General features: G+C 44.0%; 1 protein-coding gene across 5 annotated transcripts in view; it reads right to left on the minus strand.

The window, feature by feature from the left end:
- hipk2 (homeodomain interacting protein kinase 2) overlaps positions 1-20,504 on the minus strand; it is a 72,760-nt gene extending 52,256 nt beyond the window's left edge. For all 5 annotated transcript variants that reach the window (XM_062420069.1, XM_062420068.1, XM_062420066.1 and 2 more), the window contains exons 1-2: positions 20,181-20,504; positions 2,499-3,675 (exon numbers count right to left, since the gene is read on the minus strand). In XM_062420069.1, the coding sequence (XP_062276053.1) occupies positions 2,499-3,675; positions 20,181-20,199 (1,196 nt within the window). In that variant the 5' untranslated portion in view covers positions 20,200-20,504. The remainder of the gene's footprint in view (positions 1-2,498; positions 3,676-20,180) is intronic.
- Between the last annotated feature and the right edge of the window lie 680 nt (positions 20,505-21,184).

Genomic DNA, 21,184 nt, shown 5'->3' on the forward strand with positions numbered 1-21,184 from the left:
TCGTCTAAGCTTTTGAACTCACACTGAACTCTACCCACAGCAAGGTTTGTTTGCTGCCCAAACCTCGTGCGATGTTGAGACAACTGTAGTGCTCATCTCCCATGAGCTCATTCTTTGAATTGAATTGTGAGACTTGCCTCATTTCTCACAGTAAATCCCAGTAATGCATACACACTCTTGTTGACACTATGTCCTGTATGTGTATGACATCAAGCAGTAAGGCTTTCAACAGAAAAAAAACCATACACACACATATATACACCACTCCCAACACCTCAAACCAGGGTCACTAAGTCCCTGGTCTAGTTTTTGGTAGCTGGTGGATCATTTTCTGGTCAATGTCAGCCCTTTCTCTCCCCTCCTCTGCTGCCAAGAGGAAATGAAGGGATGATCTCGCTGCTCTCCTCCACTCGTCACTCCCCCAGAAAACAAACAGGAACATTTTATGGCCTGCTTGTTGACCTAAAGCCCAGGAGCAACAACAACAGGCTACAAGTGATGTTTACTTCAGGATGAGCTACTTAAACTGATATAACAGCGCTGCCCCATTGACATGTGCCATGCAATTCCCATACAGAGAACTTTATATACTGAAGGTTTAGGAGGCGGTTGGGGAGAAGTGCTTTATACCTGCCAAGGACAAGGGCAGTGTATCATTCACTGTGCTGAGAGGGTGACTGGCTGCAATCTGCTATCCCTCCAGGACCTGCAGGCCTCCAGGAACCTCAGGCAAGCAGGTAAAATAATCACATAAACTTTTTCAAACATTCCTTTCTAGCAAGAGGCTGAAGTTCTAGCTTGACCAAAACCCCACACCGCAAGAACAGTTTCTTCCCAACTGCAGCTGCCCTCACTAACAAGATCCAGGACCCCCCACTATCATGGGCTCTAGCCCACTCATAGTCACTACACATCATCACATCTAATATGGCACTCTACATTAATGCAATTGTATTCTTTGTATTATTGCACTCTCATATACTGTTAATACTGTGAACATTTGTACATTCCAGTCAATATCTTGTACATTATTGTTTTTAAACTCTACAGCTCTCTTCATATAGAACATATGGTTCGTATATATTTATACCACTTGTGACAGTTGTATTTTTCTCACTTTTTTTCTCTCACCTTCTATTTTTTGATTGTTATGCACCACTACACCAAAACAACTTCCTTGTATGTGAAAACTTACTTAGCAATAAATCTGATTCTTATAAAATAAAATTCAAAATAAGACTAAAGCTTAAATAAACACACTTCACACTTTTAATGTTGTGAATACAGTTCCCATAGCTGTTCTCTCTGTAAGCCTTGCCTCCTTCCTGTTAGTGATCTTCAGTGAAGCATATTTGAAGAGCTAACAACAGTATCCACCGAGCTGGGGACCACAAACTTCTCTTGATAGAATCTGCACTATGCACACTTGCAGAGCCACCACCTGGCATGTGTGTGTGGGTATATGTGTGTGGGTGTGTGTATACGTGTGCGGTACCATGGCTCACACACCTGTTCTTCCCCTCAGCCCCGGCACCAGGCCGGAGACCCAAACAAAGCTTCTCTCTGTGCGAGACATGGACGCTGTTTTATTCCTCTCACAGCCCCCCCACCCCCCCAGCGCTGCCTCTGCTGAAACCTAAACACACTTGTTTGCTATGGGCGAAACAGACTGTGTAAGAAGTTCTAGGAGAAGAAAGAAAGGCCTTCCCAGAAAGTCATCTGGTTCTAATGCAGGGCCCACTGGTGTGGATTACAGGCACATATTACAGGAGAACTCAGGCTGACCCCTCATCTCTACCCCAGGGGAAATGGGAGCCATCCATGGTGATGGGGGGCTGAGGGTCCATGCGTCTGGGGAGCAGCAGGGTGAATAGAGGCCTGTGGGCACACTGCCACCTCACATGATAGGTGCCCCTCTTTAATGAGGGAGTTTCTCTGAGATCTTTTCAGAAACCTCCATTAAAAGACAGGAAAAACACTCTTTCCTGAACCTTTCAATGACACAAAAATATGTCATTGAATCAAATATTTCCTGTGCTTCCACCAGAGCCTTACCAGGTTATGATAAATAAGGATAAACAGGCTTTCAATAATCTTCAAGGTAACATTAAAACATGCTGGTTTTATCATAGTTAACCCTATAAGCAGCTGGTTATAGAGAAAGCCTTGGAGTTTAACATCCTATACCTTGGAAGAGAGGTAAACTAGCTAACAATAAAGGAAGAATCAGTAAAGAGAGGACTTCAGCAGCAGCTCATATGTTTGGCAGCAAATCTGAGTATTTGGCCAAATAATCAGCTCAACTATGAAAACATTCCTATCAAAGCGGGGATAAATCAAACAAGATGCAGAAAACACAATGATCGTCCAAACAGAACAAACAGGAACACACTGAGAGACATATTTCTTTGCATCTGCAATGTTACGTAAAACATCTCAATGAAGTCTTACATAACCATTTATTAAACTGTTTACGATGTCAAATATGCAGCTCTTACCTGTAGTATCTGGACTGTAGATAAGTGGAGCAGACAGCTTTAGACACATGGCTGGCTGAGCCAAAGTCGATGACTTTGACCCTGTAGGGCTGTCGAGATGGATCCACAAGCATGATGTTCTCTGGCTTCAGGTCAGCATGGATCAGGCCCAGGCTCTTCAGTTTCATTAGCGCTGTAGCCACCTGCTGTAGCACGGGTCTGATGTATTTGAGTGGCAGAGGGCTGAACTTGTTCTGCTTTAGGAAGTCGTACAGGTTCTGCTCCAGCATCTCAAATACCAGGCACGTGTGGTTCTTGTGCTGGAAGCACTCGTAGGCCCTCACGAAGTTGTAGTCATCTGCACTCTCCGTGCTGAGACGTGCCAGGATGCTGACCTCGATCTGACCCTGCCGTGCATACGACGGGTGGTTTTTTAAGATCTTGATCGCCACAATCTCGTTGGTGCCCCTCTTCCAGCACTTAACCACCTGTCCAAAGGTTCCTCGTCCCAAGAATTCCAGCACTTCATATGTGTTGGTCATGGAGCAGAGCACCTCATGCTGCACCAGCTGGTAATCCCCCTCACTGTTAGAGCCGCTGTTTTTGGATGTTGCCGTGGAGGTGGCGGTGGCCACAGTGGCCACCGTGGCTCCACTGGCTGCTCCGTTTTGGATCATCGGTGGGCCGTGCTCCTCGATGATGTGCACACTGCTGTTGTTGTCAAGCTCCTCACTCTTGCGTTTAAGCCCGCATCGCTGGTAGGTGTCCAGGAGACTGACCGTGCTGCGGCGTGTCAGGTTGTGAACACCAACCCCGCCACCAACACCGCTGCCGCCGCAACCTCCACCACCACTGCTGTTGCTGCTGCTACCTCCACCCCCGCTGCCCAGCAGAGACCCCACGGCCCCTGAAGTGCTGCTGGCTGAGGCGACCACAATGTGGCCCGTGCTGGCTGGGAAGATGAGTGCCTGCTCGTAGGGTAGGGTGGAGCTGGCGACCTGCAGGGAGCTGTTGATGCCCAGGGGGCCACTGGTGGCCGACACGTTCTTACTGCTGTTGTGGCTGTAGACTTTGCTGTGTGTGCCGTACCCTGTCATATCCCAGTTACAACTCTGCTCCACCTTCAGTTTCTTCACGCTAAAGAAGGCACTTGACTGGAGAGTGTGAGGGGAGAACACTTGCACTTGCGAGGCCATACCTGTGACAAGAGGGGAACAGAGGGGAGGGGCAAAGAGGACAGGAGGGGAATGAAAGTGAGAGGTTAGGAATTTGAGAGTGTCTGAAACATGAGTGGTAGCCAGAAGCTTTAAATAAAGACAGCTTGGGTCAGAGCAGGTCATTAAAACACCAAGCATATATGTTGATGCATCAGCACCATAACCTCTTGAACTCTACAACATCACAGTAAAGGAACAGGAGTTAAATAACAGTCAAAATATCATCAATCACTTGTTTCTTTGACATTAAATTGTTTCTAAGTAAAACCAGCATTTAGTATTTTTGCAGTAGTTCAAATACTACATTATGAAAACTGGTGGGAAACAGATGTTTGATATTGTTACAAAACAAAATTAAAAGCCAGAATGTTTAGCAGAAAGATAAGCAGGTTTAGATTGAGTGGTGCTTTTGCAAACCACTGCTTCATGCAGAGGAAATGCCATTTCCCCACTGTTCCCATCTGCAGCAAAGTAAATAGGCTGAGTGAATACTAAAAGAATAACCTTTCATGGGACGCTCCACAGGAACAGCAGAGCAACACAAGCTTGACACAAAAAAATGGCCTGCAAAAATGTCTTTAGGAATGATTGCAATTTCCTTCCCTGGTATACATACCCAGCCCTTGCATTTATTGGTACACAATTACTCATTTCAAGGAAGGTGGCGGAAGAAATGTCTTTCAAACAACTATGAAAAAGGAGAGGGGCACCGAACTCCCTCTCAACCACAGATCCTGAAGACAACAAAACAAAAGCAAAACTGCAGCAAGGCTGTGCTCTAAACTCCTGGGAACAAGCTGCCTCAGAATAAGCAAAAGCTTCTCCAAGCAAACAACTGCCCAAAAATAGTCCCTTTCTTTATCTCTCTCCCTTGCAAACAAGGTTGTTTGTAGCATTGAAATGATTATTACAGCAGAAAGAAGATTATATGAGACTTGTAGTAATGCTATGTTTAAACAGTTTCCAGTAAACCCCAAATTAGTTTACTGCTAACAAACTAAGAGCTTCCACCTGGCCACGCCAACGCCCACACACAATTAGGCCTCGCTGTTGATCAACTGATTCATGATTCAAAGAATGTTACAGTCGCAGTGTTCACGTAAACACGAACAACAACCCATGCAGGCAAACAGCCCTTAAACTTGGTTTTGCGGCTGGAAAAATAAAAAAAAATCTGCTTTTGTGTGTCTAATAGAGATCTTAAATGCTGAGAAAGTTTTGTTCTTATTCAAAGATAATTAGAGGACCATTTCCCTCCAAGAAGAGAGGACTTCCATAATTGTGGGTTCTATTCTGCCGACAGAAAGCAGAGAGGAGGGGACATGCCTGGTCACTTTGTCATTATTAGCCCTCTGAGTGGCGATGATGATTAATTGAGTGAGAAGCTGGCAGCCCTCCACTATAATTTGCTTCATTTGTGTTTTAACTCTCCTGACCTCTCGTCCTCCTTCTTTTTTTTTCTTTCTTTTTTTCTTTTATTTTAGTCTTTTCTCTGGCCTTGCTTGGACTTACTAGTTATCTCCATGGTCATCTGGTCTTAGCCCTAATGCTGCAGGATTGGAGCTGTACTGCACATTAGAGGGCTCACTCTAAGCTGATGTAGCACCTCCATGCTTCCCATAACAGATATTTAAGTGTGTGCAGTGCATGTTCTCTGGATAGTCATAAAGATGAAGTTGTTTTTTTTTTTTTTACTATATGTGTCTACGCCTTGTCACCTTTTGTCCACTTCTGTATGGCTGGTCCAGAGAGGTAATGAAGAACGTCCGCTAGGCTATTAGGGGCAAGGCTCTCTGCTAATCACTTAAGCTCCGAAGGCCAGATGTCACTCCTTGGATTACTAATTCCTGTGCCTGGACTTTACGCTAAAAATAATTTGAATGATGGGTTGCGTCACAGAGCGGCATCAACAGTGTGTGACAGAGAGCCTGACAGGATAATCACAGGAACAGACTGATGGACACAGAGATGGATGGACGGACACAGAGTCGGCCTGTTCCTCTTATGGAAAATTCCAGTATTACATATCTGCCAGCATGATTATGGATAGCTCTGGGTTTTACAAGGCCAGATTGAGGCTAGCTGCTCTTTGCATTAGCATCACATGAATTCCTCCTCAGCCCTGATCTTAGTCACTCATTGACTCTCTGTCAGTGGTCAAAAAGTTCACTTGATATTGCATACATGGTGCAATGAACTGAAGGCTACACATGCTCCCCTAAACTGGGGAAGTGTCTGAATTATAGCAAAAATGTTTATAAATGCATAAGAAACTCTTCCGTCCTGATTTGTTAAGAAATTTGGCTTTGCTGTTTTTGCCACAAAACTAAAAGCTGTACAAACAAAACAGCAGTTTAGATCCCCATGTTGAACACAGATAAGTAATTAAATGAACCGACAGTAAGAGGTCAAATGGCTGGAATGTTATCTCATGACAACATACACAGGCAACAATGTGACCAATTATATTTCATTGGGAAAGCGACTCCAGTGCTCATGAATCAGTCCTCACCCAAACTGAAGTTCAAACATATTTATGATCTCAAATTTGAATGAGCAAAAGCTCTATTCTGTTGTCAGAAACAACAAAGTGCAAAAAGACCTTCCCTTGAAAATGTCCTCTTGTAGTTTATTTGAATTTCTGAACTCTATGCCAAGTGCAAAACTGTAAAGGTCCATTGTTGTTCATTTACAATGGTGGAATGCCTTCAGTAGCCAAGGCTTTCCATTTAGCATACCTAAAGGAACACTGTGTCCCACACACTGCAATTAAGCATACCAGAGAGGCATTTTCCACTGTTTAGAGGCAACATGTTGAAATGGTAATAGTCAATGTTTTCAGAGAGATTACTTCTCTGTCAGGGGTTTGTTAATCTTCTTTTTGGGAGGATCAGGGCTGTTCTGCATGCCATGCGAGGGTGAGAGGCGGACTGAAAGAGAGGGAAGGAGAATAGAACGTGGAGAGCGGGGCCACAAGTGGCCCTCACATTCTCGCCTGTGACCTGCTTGTGTTTGCTCTCTTTTATTAAACTCGTCATTTATACTCCGCTGACAACATGACAGAGAGTATTGATGAGGACGCCTTCAGACACCACCAAACCTGCCAAGTAGTCCTTTGTAATTACAAATAGTCTTTTAATACAAAACCTGGATGTCATCCAACTCATCCATGCCTGTGACTTAAGTTCTGAGCTTTAGACAAAACAGAACTTAAATATTTTCAGGTCTAGATAAGATACAAATGTTATCATGTTGTACTTTATACAAAATGTGATCAACTAAATTCATCATCAGGTTCATAAGTTTAAATATTTATCAATCAATACCCAGAGAGCAGCTGCTCCATGCTCAGTCTGCGCCATAATTTCTGAGTGGATAAATACAGTACAAAGACCCCAGCCGTCACCTAGGAGACTATCCAGAGACAGCAGTCAGGTCTGTCTGGTTGATGTCCCCTGGCCTGGATAAATTTGGACTACTTCCTGAGGCCTAATGGCTAGCGACACCGATGGAGACGCTCTGATGACCCAGTCTCTTTACTGGACATCCCAGTGTCTGCAGGACTGGAGGGCGTGGGGGGGTGAGCCAAATCGCTGGCTAATGAAATGACTTCTGGCTGTCTAGACAAAGCATTATCTCACTCTTCACTACTGCTTGTGTGTGTTTGCCTCCACCTCCACCCAATTCTGAACAACCTGACACATACAGATGGGAGACACATGCAAGCAGAAAGCAACATCAAGTGTCTTGGTAAGGTGTTGGGCTACAGTGAGCCTCCAGAACAGCCTCAATGTTTCTGCATTGAGCATTGTGTAGCACTGCTCTGTGAAGGCCAAAGCATATGACTCATATGTATTTAATGTTCATCTAACTATTCAAAGAGTCCTCCTTCCCTGTATGGGAACATTTGCATTTGTTTCTCTGCTCATTTTTTCATTTTTTGTTAACAATTTGTATATTTGTATATCTTACACTTCAGTGACAGTGACTTTGGAGTTAAGCGCAACAGTGAAATGAGCGCACAACTGAAGAGGAACATATTGTCCATACAGAGTAGACTAGCCTCATGCCTGGATTCTGCCCTCAGTGGGGGAGCTGGAGCTTGTCACAGCATAGTCTCTCTCTCTCACTCTCACCCATGGCCACTATTGACCATCCTGTCTGCTTTTTTTGCTCTCTCATCCCTGCTTATTTATAGAATAATGCATCAGACAAGCTCGCGGGGGGATACTGTCATGCAGGCTGCTGCTCTATCAGCCTTTATGCACATCCTGACCACAGCATTTGACCAGTTGGAACTTCCTTGCCATTTCTCTCTGCTCTCATGCAGAGGAGAACAAATATCCATCCAGCATATGGACATCCTAAAAGGCGAATATAAATGCTGTTTGACGGACATACACAGGACTTTCTTGGCTCGTAAATCAGCAGCATGCCTGCTGTAAACGTGACACTCCCTCAACTCTCCCCTTCCTGGAAGCAGACTGCCACAGATACAACATGTTGTGTTAGCTGTGAGATAACAGGTTCAGCCAGCACTCATTCAAACGTATATGCCTAGATACTTAAGGGAGAACACACACACACACACACAAATTATCACACAAATGGCCACATGCGGGTGCACACAAGAGCACCGATACAAAGAGGTGCACACAGCTCCACACATTCACAGCAATTGATGTGAAACACGACTATGAATACTGTTATTAACTTTTTTAGCTTCTACCTGAGCCATGATAACTTATGCGGTGAATGCCAGAGTTTCTAATCTAAAGTAAAGCTGAAAAACCTGGTTTCCCGGAGCAACTGTTAATAGATAAGGAGGCTGCTATTCACGTTGTAAGTGTGGTCATAAAACGGCTGGTGTGAGAAAAACATTTGACTTGTTTATACTGCCAGGTCAGCCTAACCAGGCACTGAACCAAGGCACAGGGTGGAGGAGAGGAGCGGGAGATGAGGAGGAGGAGGAGGAGGGGAGGCAGAGTGGCTCTGCTTGAGCTGGATTTCTTATTAATCAAATCACGAGTGTAGCAAGTGTACAAAGCACAGCGCCCAACTTCCTCCCCACAGAGAAAGAAGGAAAGAAAGAAAGGAAAAGAAAGAAAGAAAGAAAGAAAGAGAGAAAGAAAGAAAGAAAGAAAGAAAAAAGAAAGAAAGAAAGAAAGAAAGAAAGAAAGAAAGAAAGAAAGAAAGAAAGAAAGAAAGAAAGAAAGAAAGAAAGAAAGAAAGAAAGAAAGAAAGAAAGAAAGAAAGAAAAAAAGAGGTCTGGTAATAAATGCCTTCGCTGCAGCAGAAGTAAAAGGTTGTATGTGGAACAGAAAAGAAGAAACTATTTTTTCAGTGCAGAAGTCCCATGTGTGGCAGCATAAAATGAGAAGGGTTGAGCTGGAAACGTGGTCAACCATAAACCAATGGCACCTGTGAACTCAAGGCATGACTGCACTACCATTGAGATCCACTGTACGCATCAGGCTGTGCTGCTTTGACTACAGTTGCAAACACGACGCAGGGCCATGCAGGGACACACACCTGATAAGCAGCCGCCCTCCATAGTGCTTATCATTTACACACAGTGAAAAACGCCCCACTGCACCACACTTCCGTTGAAGTAAAGTCATTATGATCAACAATGACAGCTGGACACAATGTACTATAATGAGATCAACATATGAGAACTGAAGGCAAGGAATCCAACATTAAAAACAACAGCGGAGAACACTCAATGTGGAAGAAAACATTCTGCAATGGCAAATCAATCTGAGAGGGGCCAGAGCAGAATGGGTTTTGTTGCTTGCCGATTGTGCTGTATTATGACCTACTGACTAAAAAGGTTTCAGTGTGAATATGAACAGCGGCCTTGTGCTGTGTGCCTCTCTTGCAGCGTATTGCAACCTGAGGTTTTGAAAGGTTTGTGCTTTCAGTAAGCGAAGAACAAAAGACGGTGACACGCATACGCAGAATGAAATACGATGATGCTGATGTTGTCACACGTGCCCGCATACACAAACACGAGGAGCCAGGTTATCTCAGTGATCAACAGTTTAGTCATTCACTCTCGTGCTGACTTGACAAAGGGCCCAGAGCAGGAAGTCTTCATTTTTTTATTTGAAAAGGTTTTAACGGTAACTTCTTCCTGGATACACAAATGACATCATATTGTCAAATGATAAATTAACAAAAGAATTTTAAGTCCACCACAATGTTCATTTTGTGTGATCCCATATTACACTTGCGTTTGTTGCCCGTGAGCATGACAGTAAACTAATATATTGCAAGCAGGTGTTCAATTTGTGGAGGTTCACAATTGTATTAATCACACTAATGTGATTACCACATTCAAAGTGTTTAAATGAGTTGATGGCTTTCGCTTCTTGGGATCTGAACGCTGCTTGCAGTTGGTAAACTTTTCATAGAGATTGTGCAAAGTCAGAATGAGCAAGTTAGAGACAGAGGCTTTAATAACTAAAAGAAAAGGCCATGACTGTCTCTGGAAAAGGTGGAGGGAGCACTGCTCTGGGTAATGTTTTGAGGAGATGGCATCATTGCCCCACCCTGCCACCCTGCCCTGTCCCATGGAGCAGACTACTAAGCATTGGTTTTGGGTGTGTTCATAAACTCAGGGGTCAAAGTCTGCTGCTGCATTAATATCGAACAGAGACAGTTAGAATAATGCCCGTCCTGCTTGCCACGCTCACCTCCACCAAGGATGCCCACAACGGCACACACTCAACCCTCTGTATGCGTGTGTGTGTGTGTGCGTGTCAGTACAGCAGATGTGCACTCACAGATGTGCATTTTCTGACACTCCACACCATGTGTTATGACAATTTATGCGTGTGCTCTATCCTCCCTCCACTAACATCTTAGCTATGCTGTAACACCATGCATGAAACCACCACCCCAAAACGCACACACACACACAAACACACATACACACACACACACACACATACACACACACACACACACCCACGGGGATTAATATAATGCTCCACCCCTTCAAAAACCTAGCAATGAACCCATGCAACAGAGGAACCAGTCCAACCTGACCAGGCAGCCAAGGGACAAATCACAGACAGGCAGGGCCACCACTTCTGTATTTCCAAAACACAGCTGTATAACTGATAGAGATGTATATCTTTAAAAACAATAAAAGAAGAAGAGGGATGACAGGAAATGATATACTTGACTGACAATGACTCATTTGTTTAGGTAGAGCTGGTAAAAAAAAGAAAAAAAGGGTATAGTCATTGCTTTTAGCTCTCAGGTGCAAGTAGTCTGCTTGAAACTGGGATGATGCAGACTATTTTATGAATGAGTTGTGACACATAGGCAGCCAGTGTGTTTGATATGATGATGATGATGATGATGATGATGATGATGATGATGATGATGATGATGATGATATGATGATAAATACTGATGATGGTGATGCATGAAGACCATGATTTACTAGCTCAAAGAAAAGAAACTGAGGAAGAAACACGCAACTTCTATCCAGCTCACATTAGTGCTCGTACACTTTATATCCCCCACATGTGGTTGGCCTTTTGCTCCCCCCCACCTCCCTGAGTACGCTCCACCACATCCCTATACTCTTTGCAATCAAATACGAGCTGGGGATGGTGCACATGCCTCCCCAGGCAACAAAAGTGTGTGATATTTCAGCAGGGTGTGTGAAGCTGCTGCCCCTTTAGGCCACAAATCAAACTAATTTAAACTACAGATGCCTTTTTCTCCCCTCTAAAATGCCCCAACATGTACTCCTGCCTTCATTCTGCAGGTGACTCATCCATATGCACGCTTATTAAATAATTTTAATCTCTTAATCTGTCTTCATCTTCTTCTTTTTAACCCTCTCTCCTTCTGTGCTTAACAGTGCATGTCCCTCTCATTCTGTCTCTCCTTTGACAAAGTAAAGAGGCCCACCGTGCTATATATTTCAAACAGCTTTTGGAAGATTATAGCACACACACAAACACGTGCTCACATACCAATTTAGCAAGGCATATGTGTCCTTAATCCAACTGACAGTGTGTCGTAAACATGGCTGTTCAGTCCTTCTGGCCACAGAGCTGAGGTAATAAATATGGCGAGCCAACTCAGCCCTCTGCGTCTGATTCAGCGTGAAAATTGTGGCTTTAGCCGATTATATTTACAGTGTCCTCACAGTCACAAATAGCAGCCAAAACCAGGCAGGAAATGGCTATTCTGACCATCACTTTAACACCCACTTGCGGAGTGGCCGTGTACGGGAAGTACACATTTCAACTGACTGGCTTTAAAAGGTAAACACCTTTTGAAAGGAGAAAAGAGAATTACTGCTTGTGCAATAATAGACGATCTAACTACTAAATAACATGAAACAAGATCCATGAGAATTTGTTCCTGTAGTCTGAAATGCTGACCCTAAACTCTCAGTTCTGTAGTAATGTGATGGAGATAAGCAGATGGAAAAGATGAGCTGTGGGAAGTCAGTAAATAATGATTCATCATACTGTAAGTTGCTTTACTGTGAATAAAGATAGAAATGTTACTACTGCTCTGTTGGAATGACTGGAATGGCTTTTTTACCCTGGCTATTAAAATAAAGGAACTGACAAAGGTTTATGTAACTGAAGAAGGATGCCTCTTAATGTCACCATGTTTATGTCCAAACATCTAAGTTTAATGCTTATGAATGCAGAACTCCCACACTGTCTCAGTCTCACAGAGGCCTAATGAGGTAAAAACAACTGGCCTGGCCCGGACACTCTGGAGCAGTGAAGGAAAGAGAACAGGTCCTTGTAGCTAAAGGTCAACTTTTGGCCTTTTTCTGGGTCAGCTTCTCTAAAATTGATGGAGGGCTGGAAGCATGTTAGTGTGTGTGTCAGCAGCTGCTGGGCTCCGTCAGGGGAGCTGAGGAGACGGGGCGCCTCGCCGGACAGAGCTGATCCCCAGATGTAAGAAGGAGACAGGTTAAAGGAGATGAGGGGTGAGAATCCACAACCCCCAACACCAGTGTCGCCACCACCGAAATCCTTCTTAGAGCTGTGACCCCCACCACCACCACCACCCTCTCTCCCTCCCTCTCCAAAACCACCCCCTGACCTCTGGCAGTGCCCCTGAGGCCCACAAAACCCAGAAGAAGGTATTCATCTCTCCTCCCCACTCCTCTGTTTCCCTCCTTCCAGTTCTGCCTTACTTTTTCAATCTCTGTCTCCCTATATATAGACACTCCCTATCTCACTGCCATTCTCCCTCTCCCTCTCTGTCTCTCAGGCTGAATGGAGGGGTCAGTTCAAAAGGCTGCCAGGCAGAGCTGCTGGTTGGCCGTGATGTGGCGGAGGCTTTGAAGTAAGGAGTGGATCTAAGAGGTGTGAAGCCTGTGTTTTATGCTTCAACACAGTCGGGTGCAGAAATATAAACATGTAACTGAACTTTCTGTTCCTGAACGCTGTTTAGTAAAGTTTACCATGAAGGCATACTCCAACTTTATTATAATAAGCCACTCCTGTATTACTTACGTTTTGTGAGCTCAAAAGCCTTCAAGCAAGCTCTTCATTTCCCACAATAAATCTGCTAAAATAAAAACTGATGGCGGATTAAGCACTTTTTTTCAAATCTTCCAGAAAGACATTAAAGAGATAGTAACAGTTTAACCATTACTTCAAACCTTTCTGAAGGTCCCAAATTTGACAATATTTGGATAAAAATGCTCAAACTGCCATTGCATAATCATGCACTTATGCACTTATGATGCAATTGAATGTTACTAAATGTCTTCAGAGATGTTCACCCAGCAGTATTCAGTATTGCAGCTATGGAGAAATATTTCTTACACTTAGGACATTCTGTGTTTTCTCATGTCAAGATTGGAGTGCTATTAGAGGAGCCACTGGATTGAATCAATGGCTTATTAACATCTCTCCCTCTCTCTCTACATTATCCCTTACATTCTCATCAAAGCTCAGTTTTCAGCCTTCAGTAGTAAGTAAGATATCCTTTTTTATCTATACATGTGAATATTAAATACCTACAAAGACATTTTACCACATTTCATAAAATATGGATTTCAGACCTCTGAGATCTGATTCATACAGCACATTTCGTCACTTCCACCTCCTACTTCTTTTGATGTCTAACTTGCTAGTTTACTGTCTAGTGAATGTTATCTCAACCAAATGAAGGGGGGAAAAAAGCACTTCAGATTTAGGGGTGGCTATCTGTAACAGTGACCGTCACAATATATTTTGATTATTTTCTTTAGCATGGAGATGTGTCATCACAACTGCTTTCACGCTAATAGAATAATGAGAAACACACAGCATGTGGATGAAGAGAAAAAAACAATCAGAGACTGGTTAGGTGAGAATGACTGTGTGAGAATATGAGAGCAAATATTGCTCACAAAGCGGTCAGAGGAAGAGGAAAGGGCTAAAGCTGCTCATTTTCATGCCTGTTGACTCTTTTGACTACCTCAGTTCTTGCCTATTTCTGCCTCCTTTCTCTGCTCTGTGCCTTTTGCCTCCTGGCTCTGGACAGAAATGGGCTTGAGCGCTCGTCTGAGCTTTGAAGTCCTTTGGTTATCAGCCAAGCGTAGCGCTGTACCTGCAGCCATCTGTGAAGGGGCCGCCAGCAGCCGCCCATCGCTCCACTTCCCTTCCATGACCGAGAGGGGCCAGAGCCAGGAGTGGTGATGGGACTGGCAGCAGCACGTTGGCCGGTCGCACATTGTAGATACCATAGCTGTGACTGTGTCAGTGAACACACAAGCATATACCATTAAAAAACCCAACCTCAGCACCTCTAATCCTACTGTGTTCAGTCCTTCTTTGCTCATTTTAATATCTGTCTGTAAACACCCCCCCCTCCCGCGTTCTCTCCTCACCCTGTCTCTTTCCCTCTGAAAGGGAGGAAAAATGTGGAGGTTATGAAAGGCTTGATTAAAAACTGCAAACCATTTTTCACTCCGCACTTCATGTAATATGAAGAGACGGTTAGGATCTTTTGTTTAAATGAAGTGGCTGTAGAGTGTGTTAGTTGCCCTCACCATCCAGCTCTAGTGCCTTACATCATCAGTTGTCTTTGCATCACTTTCAAGGCTCTGTTCAACTTTTTTTTCAAAACTTGTTTCATGTGTTCACGTTTAATGTGACATGTCAAGTTGAAAGGCCAAATGAGCCAGTGATAAATACAGCCAGTAACGGCAGATCTCTTCCTCTCTTCCAGAGAGTGCAATGTCAAATGGACTGGTATGGTGGGTGTGTGTGTATGTGTGTGTGTGTGTTGGGGGGGGGGGGGGGGGGGGGGCATTATCACAAACAATAGGATTACGACCTGGGACAATGTGTACCAAAAACAAGCTGGTGGTTTGGCATGGGGGGTGAGTGATGGGACGAGGCAATAAGACAAGCCCGGGGGATTGAGGCGGGAAATGATGGGGGACTGAGGGGTTTTGGGTGGGGGTCATGATTAGGGAGAACAAAAAAGCTACAGTAGCCAGACCTCCTCGCAAACCGGCCTCCAATTACACACACACATACATGGGGCTTCCAATCTGGCCATCAGGCTGTTGCTGAAGTGTCACATGGGCACCATGTGTGCTGGCCAATGGCCTCTCGGCTTATCAACAAACAGAGCAGGATGGAAGGACAGATAAGCGATAGATGTGGGGGTGGGGCAGGGAAACGCGGGTTGGGGGTGGGAATTAGAGGGGGGGGGGGGGCATTGGCGGATGATGAGAGATTGCAAAGTGAGCATGCAATATATGGCATGCGCGCAAAATGCAAATCATGTTCACTGTGCAATATTATTCCCATAAAAAAAGAAAGAAACGATTTGACACCCTGAGCATATAAAGTGCCCTTTCTGCTCTAGGAATCCCTGTGTAATTATTGCTTAACAGGCCCAAGTTAACAAAAGGCCTTATTCACTTGGTGCTGTGTTGAGAAGCAGTAAAATGTGAACCTTTGTTTGAACCGTGGCTCTCATAGCAGATCAAAGCGTTGGATGTGTCATAAGGTAAAGAGACTCTCAGCATCGTACTTTTTAACAGATGCTACTCACATCCCCAGCGCTCTAGAGTGGTTATACTGACAACATTACTTTTAGCAAGAGGGGGTTATTCAAATTTAAATGGGACATTCATTTTTTTAATCTCACGCTGATCCTAATATATAAGTAGGTGAACATTTTTTAGGTAAAATGCCACCCCATTAGACATTCAGTAAAATACTATGAATTGTGTGCCTTCAAGTTAATTCCAACAATCAAGGCAGCTCTCATGTGTTTTTTTGTTTTGTTTTTACCATCGCATAAAAGTAGCTGTCAACTTTTTCAAAGCACAGATCTCATTTTTGCAACTTAAAACTACATAAAAGGTCTTCACATCTATATCACAGGCCAGTAAGTAAGGCAACTGTTACATGCCTGTTACACTCGTTTCCTCTCTAACTGTGCTGGGAGTCGTTACACTGCTAGCCAGAGCCAGAGGCAGCTGTTCCACACAAACTGACACCATACACAGTGTGAAACAACAATGCCGGGGAAAAAAAGAGAAAAAAAGGGCCTTCACACATGCATGACAACCAACACGGAAATGCCTTGTGTAAGCAGTAGACAGGGTTGAGGCTCCATCCCAGCCAGCCTCCCTCCCTCTTCCTTTTCGATAAAAACTAACTAATGTCAGCAACTGATGTGGTCTCCTGCTTCAAGGACCTCAGAGCCTTGCTCTCAGAGTCGTTTCTGAAAGAGGTCTGAAACATATGGCAGGAGCACTTAAACAGGAGGCTTACTGACTGAGGAGAAAATGAGAATTGCAAAGTCCCATTGCATCTCAATTGAATTTTCTACACGCGAAAAAGAGCCAGAAGAATGATGTGCTGTAGTACTGGAGGCACTTTTACTCCAGAGAAATTTGCTGAAAAAGAGTATATGAAAAGGTGAGCCCGCTGAAATAGCCAGAAGAATTCTGCTCATATTCAAGCTTGGCCTCCTGTGTCAGACTGGCCTCTACTAACCTGTCATTTCAGTTCAGGCTGATGCTCTCCCTCAACACCCCCCTTCCCACCCATCTGTTTCCAAACCCTCAGATCACACCTGTGAACTATTCCAGCACATCAGAGAGCTCACATATTCCCCTGTCTTCGACGGAGAGGTAAACACACACACCTCGTCTCACATAAAACTACCATTCTATCTCCCTCAAAAGCCTCAGCTTCTACTACTAAATGCTTCAACAAATCAATAGCACAAAGAATCCCCGAACACTGGCTTTCACCTCTTTTCAGATAGGAAGCTTTGAATAATGCAAAAGCGATACTTGTAAAGACAGGTTATCCATTTTCATAACCCGTATTGAGCAAGCCGCATTCCAAACAAGTCATAAAGTGATGCATCGGGTCAACAAACAGATCAAATCAGCCGCTGAGTGAAAGTGAAAACACAAGATAAACATTCACAATGGCACCTATAAGGACTGGCAGAGTGATGACTGTTCTTTCCTGCGAGCTATTTAACCATAAACCCATCTCTTACCAACTGTTTTGCTATCCTCCCTCCCCAGGCCTTGCTCTTTCTCTACTGTGGACAGTGAAGAGCTAAACACACCACCCTGCTTGTCATAACAGTCAGGAGGAGAAAACCCTCCACGGTCCCCTCTGACTCTGCCACGGGGTGTGGGCCTGCTGTGGCCCCCCAATGGCCCCCAGGCTTCTTCCTGCAATTCTAATCAAAGTTTAAAAAGCTGCAACCTTGGACTCTAAGCCTGGGTCGTGGCCTATGAGGAAGATATCAATCAACCAGCTCCAAACAAGCGTGAGAGGAGGAAGGAGGGAGACAGAGAGTTGAGGGCAGTTGCTGAGAAAGTCTCCCTCTATCTGTCTTTTCCTCTGTCCTCAAGAGGAGAAACTTCCTCTCAATAAGGGCAGGGTGCATTCACCATACCCAGTGTTCCCTCTGTAGGGAAAACACGAGGTAATTCAAAGTCGCATTAACACATAATCGCTGTGTGGATGGATAAAACATTAATCTGCCTGTGATGCTGCAGCGCCTGTCACCACCACCATCATCAGCAGCAGCTTTTGCGTCATACTCTGTCCATTTTTCCACACGGGAATGAACAAGTCCTCTCTGGAATACCGGTTGACCTGTGAGAGGCGGATCTGCAAATGAAGTGGCCTTCCTGTCTGGTGCCCAGCTCTGCATCTGTGTAATCCTCTTGTAGGTCTGCCCTACAAACGGGTGGTAACGTGTGTGTGTGTACGGACACATACATAGATTAAAACATATGCGAGTGCATGCATGCATGAGTGCACCACAAGACCCATATCGAGCCACACAAGAGGGCAGGCAGGCAGGCAGGGTTTTGGCTGTGTCTGAATATTAGCTTTTCCACAGCTGGGGGCTGCTGGACCTGCTCCGCTCATCAGACATCCATCAAGGTGTCAGTTTGGGTTATGAGACCAGGCTCCCAGGGTGATCAGACCGCTGCCCTGCCTGCCAGCAGGCCCGCCTGATGGCCTTCTGCCTGGGCCAAGAAGGACCAAAGGCAAACAGAGTGAAAAAAGGGGGAAAGCATTACCAGTAAATGATTGTGAATGTGAAATCAAGTTCCTCAGAAAAGAGAAGATATGTCTGCTGGAAACTGTTCATCCTCAACAAGCTTAACTATAAACTATTGAAGGAAGTAGTTCATCATATAGATTTAAGTTATCAGTTGCCCTGTAGCCAAGGGTGAGTAATCACCATAATAGCCTGCCTCATTCTATGTGAAGGCCCCCCCCCCCCCCCCCCCCCCCCAAACCTATTTTCCAACAGAGACTTTGGTCATTTCCATGACTGCTCTACATAACAGCCCTCTCCAACACTGAGGAGGACAGGCAAGGTAATTAATTCCCCCTGCCGCCTCTTTCTCTTCCCTTCTCCACCTCTCTGTGGTGAAGGGAAAAGCCAGGGAATGTAATTTACACTAATTACCTTTTGCATAGGAGTCTCATTTCAACTTTCCTTTTCATGTTGGAACGCTGGAGTCTCGGGCTATGCCTCTAAAGCTTCAACAGCCCTAATGAAAAATCACTACACTATTCCTATAGGGACACAGTAACTCACTGAGGAGTTTGTAGCAACCTTATTGCACTTCATGATTCTGTATTTTCCACGGCCACCTATAATATCACCTAGTTAACAACTTTTGCTGGCCATATGTGTACAATGTCCCTTTAAAATTTGTTACAGTGTTACTTTTCAATAGCAGTTTTTCTTAATAGTAATTTGGGGAAAGAAAAGAAGGGGTTCCCTTTAGTGCCAGCAGAGGGACTATAGAGTAGACAGGGACATATTAAACATGAGGCCGCTCAAAAACAAATATTGGAAACATCAAGGTTCATTATTTGCTTTGTGCTACATTTTCATTTTGCATAAGATACTGAAGAGCATTTAAACCTATATGTCTGCTCTACACATATTGTTACAGGATAGACTTATCTAACCTATTGTATGTCAAAAAGAGCATCTCTGCAGGCTACAGTACTTCTGAATGATACATTACTACAGCTGGATCAAATTCAAATGTAACACAAGATCGCATGCTATATTATTACACGATTCTCCTTGTTTTACTATAAGCTATCAGTATTATTGGTATAGTTGCAGTTGGAGCATTCATGCCTCGATGTTGCGCGGATTATAATGGGCCGCTTGCAGTTGTTTTTATGTGTTTATGTATGCAATGCAACGACACAGCAAAGCAAACATATTGCTTGTGTATGATTTAAAAGAAACTGTATAACAGCAAATGATTTAGAGAAGCATGCGAGCAGAAGCATATTCTCACAATTGGATTAGTCACAGCCACAATGCTGCAGCGTTTGCGAATATTGCTGTATTTAAGCTTTGCATTTGGTTTCCGGGAAGACAAATAAAAAACATTTAAATCAATGCAAGGGGGGCACAGAAACAGAAACACCTCAAGTCAGTCAGTTTTCATGCTTGATGAGAACTAATGGGAGAATGAGAGTGAATAGAGGTGAGATCGGACCGATCGGTCACCTTCTTTCATTGCCTCTCCTCCTTCAAGCAAGAGCTATCATTCTTACCAGGAGCAAACATCAGGAAAAGAAAAAAAACAACAGCATTTTGAGGTGTCTGCAGGCTACACATGATGACTTGTGTATGTATTACACAGGCTTGTCTGATGAGAGATATTTCTGATGGACACCTCTGAGACAGACAGCACAACCTGACTGAGCATTTACTCATTTTCTTTAACTGTGGGGCGCGCACACAGCTGGGAATCTGACAGCCTACTTGTGGTATGTTTAGAATATATATATACTATGTAAATACACAGTGTGTTGGATGATCTGACAGAAAGACGAGAGGGCGCAACGCATCTCTGCCCTCCGTATCGGCAGCGATTCAATTGTATCGCAGCTGATGGGCTACAGTAGGTCCAGTGACTGACTGAACGGAAACACAGGCACACACAAAAAAAGCAGCTTACCTTCGTATACAGGGGCCATCGGTGCAAGGATTTCTGTTATTCATGGCAAAAAAATAAAGCGAGATTTCTGTTCAAAACTCAATAAAAATCTGCCATCTTGAAACACTGATGGGAGAGTCGCCGCGGTCTCCTGCATTACTGGCCCGGTTCATTAGTGAGGAAAATGCTCATAATTCATATCCAGGCGTTTTTCATAAAACGTCGGGTCCGATGCGAAGGAAGCCACAGAAGAGAACCTCCGCGATTCAAATCCCCACCTGCGGTATGTTTGTGTGGAGGCTCCAAAAAAAAAAAGGATGAGCCGCGGTGACAGGTTTACTTCAGCTATTGTGCGACATGTCTGTGGAGTGAGGAGTCTCTGCAAAAGTTGCAGTGGTCAGAGCGCAGCGAGTTTGGTGTACAGTGAGAGAGTCGACTGACGAGCGAGTCGATGCAGGCAGAGAGGAGATGCATCACTATTGGCTACTAAAAACAATAACAAATACACCAGGGCTGAGGAGGAAGAATCATCATCATCATTGTCATCATTAGCCATGCAATAGGAAAAAAATATAATAATAGCAATATTAACAATAATAAACCAATTGTAGCCTTTTTTTAAAAAGAACAAAATGATGGATTTAAAGAGCTTCAAGAGTAGACTTTAAGCAATTCTACAACTAAGCAAAGCGAGTTTATTTGTGGGCAATCACAAAAAAAGCAATGAGACGAATACATCCATTAAAGTAACATTTAAAATACAATTCACATGGAGATAAAATAGCAACATTGGAATACAAAAAATGGATTGAGAAATAAATAAAAGATAACAAACCATAAATGCAGTTATAGTGCAGTTACACTTTGCCTATTAGCCTACTGCAACTAACACCTCTAACAAAAAACGTGCCTATTTATTCATAAATTCTGAGAAGAGGGCAGATCACATTTTCTTCAACTTGCTGCTTTTTTATTGATGGATGAGTGTTGCCTGGTTGCTGATGTTGCTTTCATTTTGAGGGTTT

Source organism: Scomber scombrus, chromosome 6 (genome assembly GCF_963691925.1).
Source record: "Scomber scombrus chromosome 6, fScoSco1.1, whole genome shotgun sequence".
Taxonomy (NCBI): Eukaryota; Metazoa; Chordata; class Actinopteri; order Scombriformes; family Scombridae; genus Scomber; species Scomber scombrus.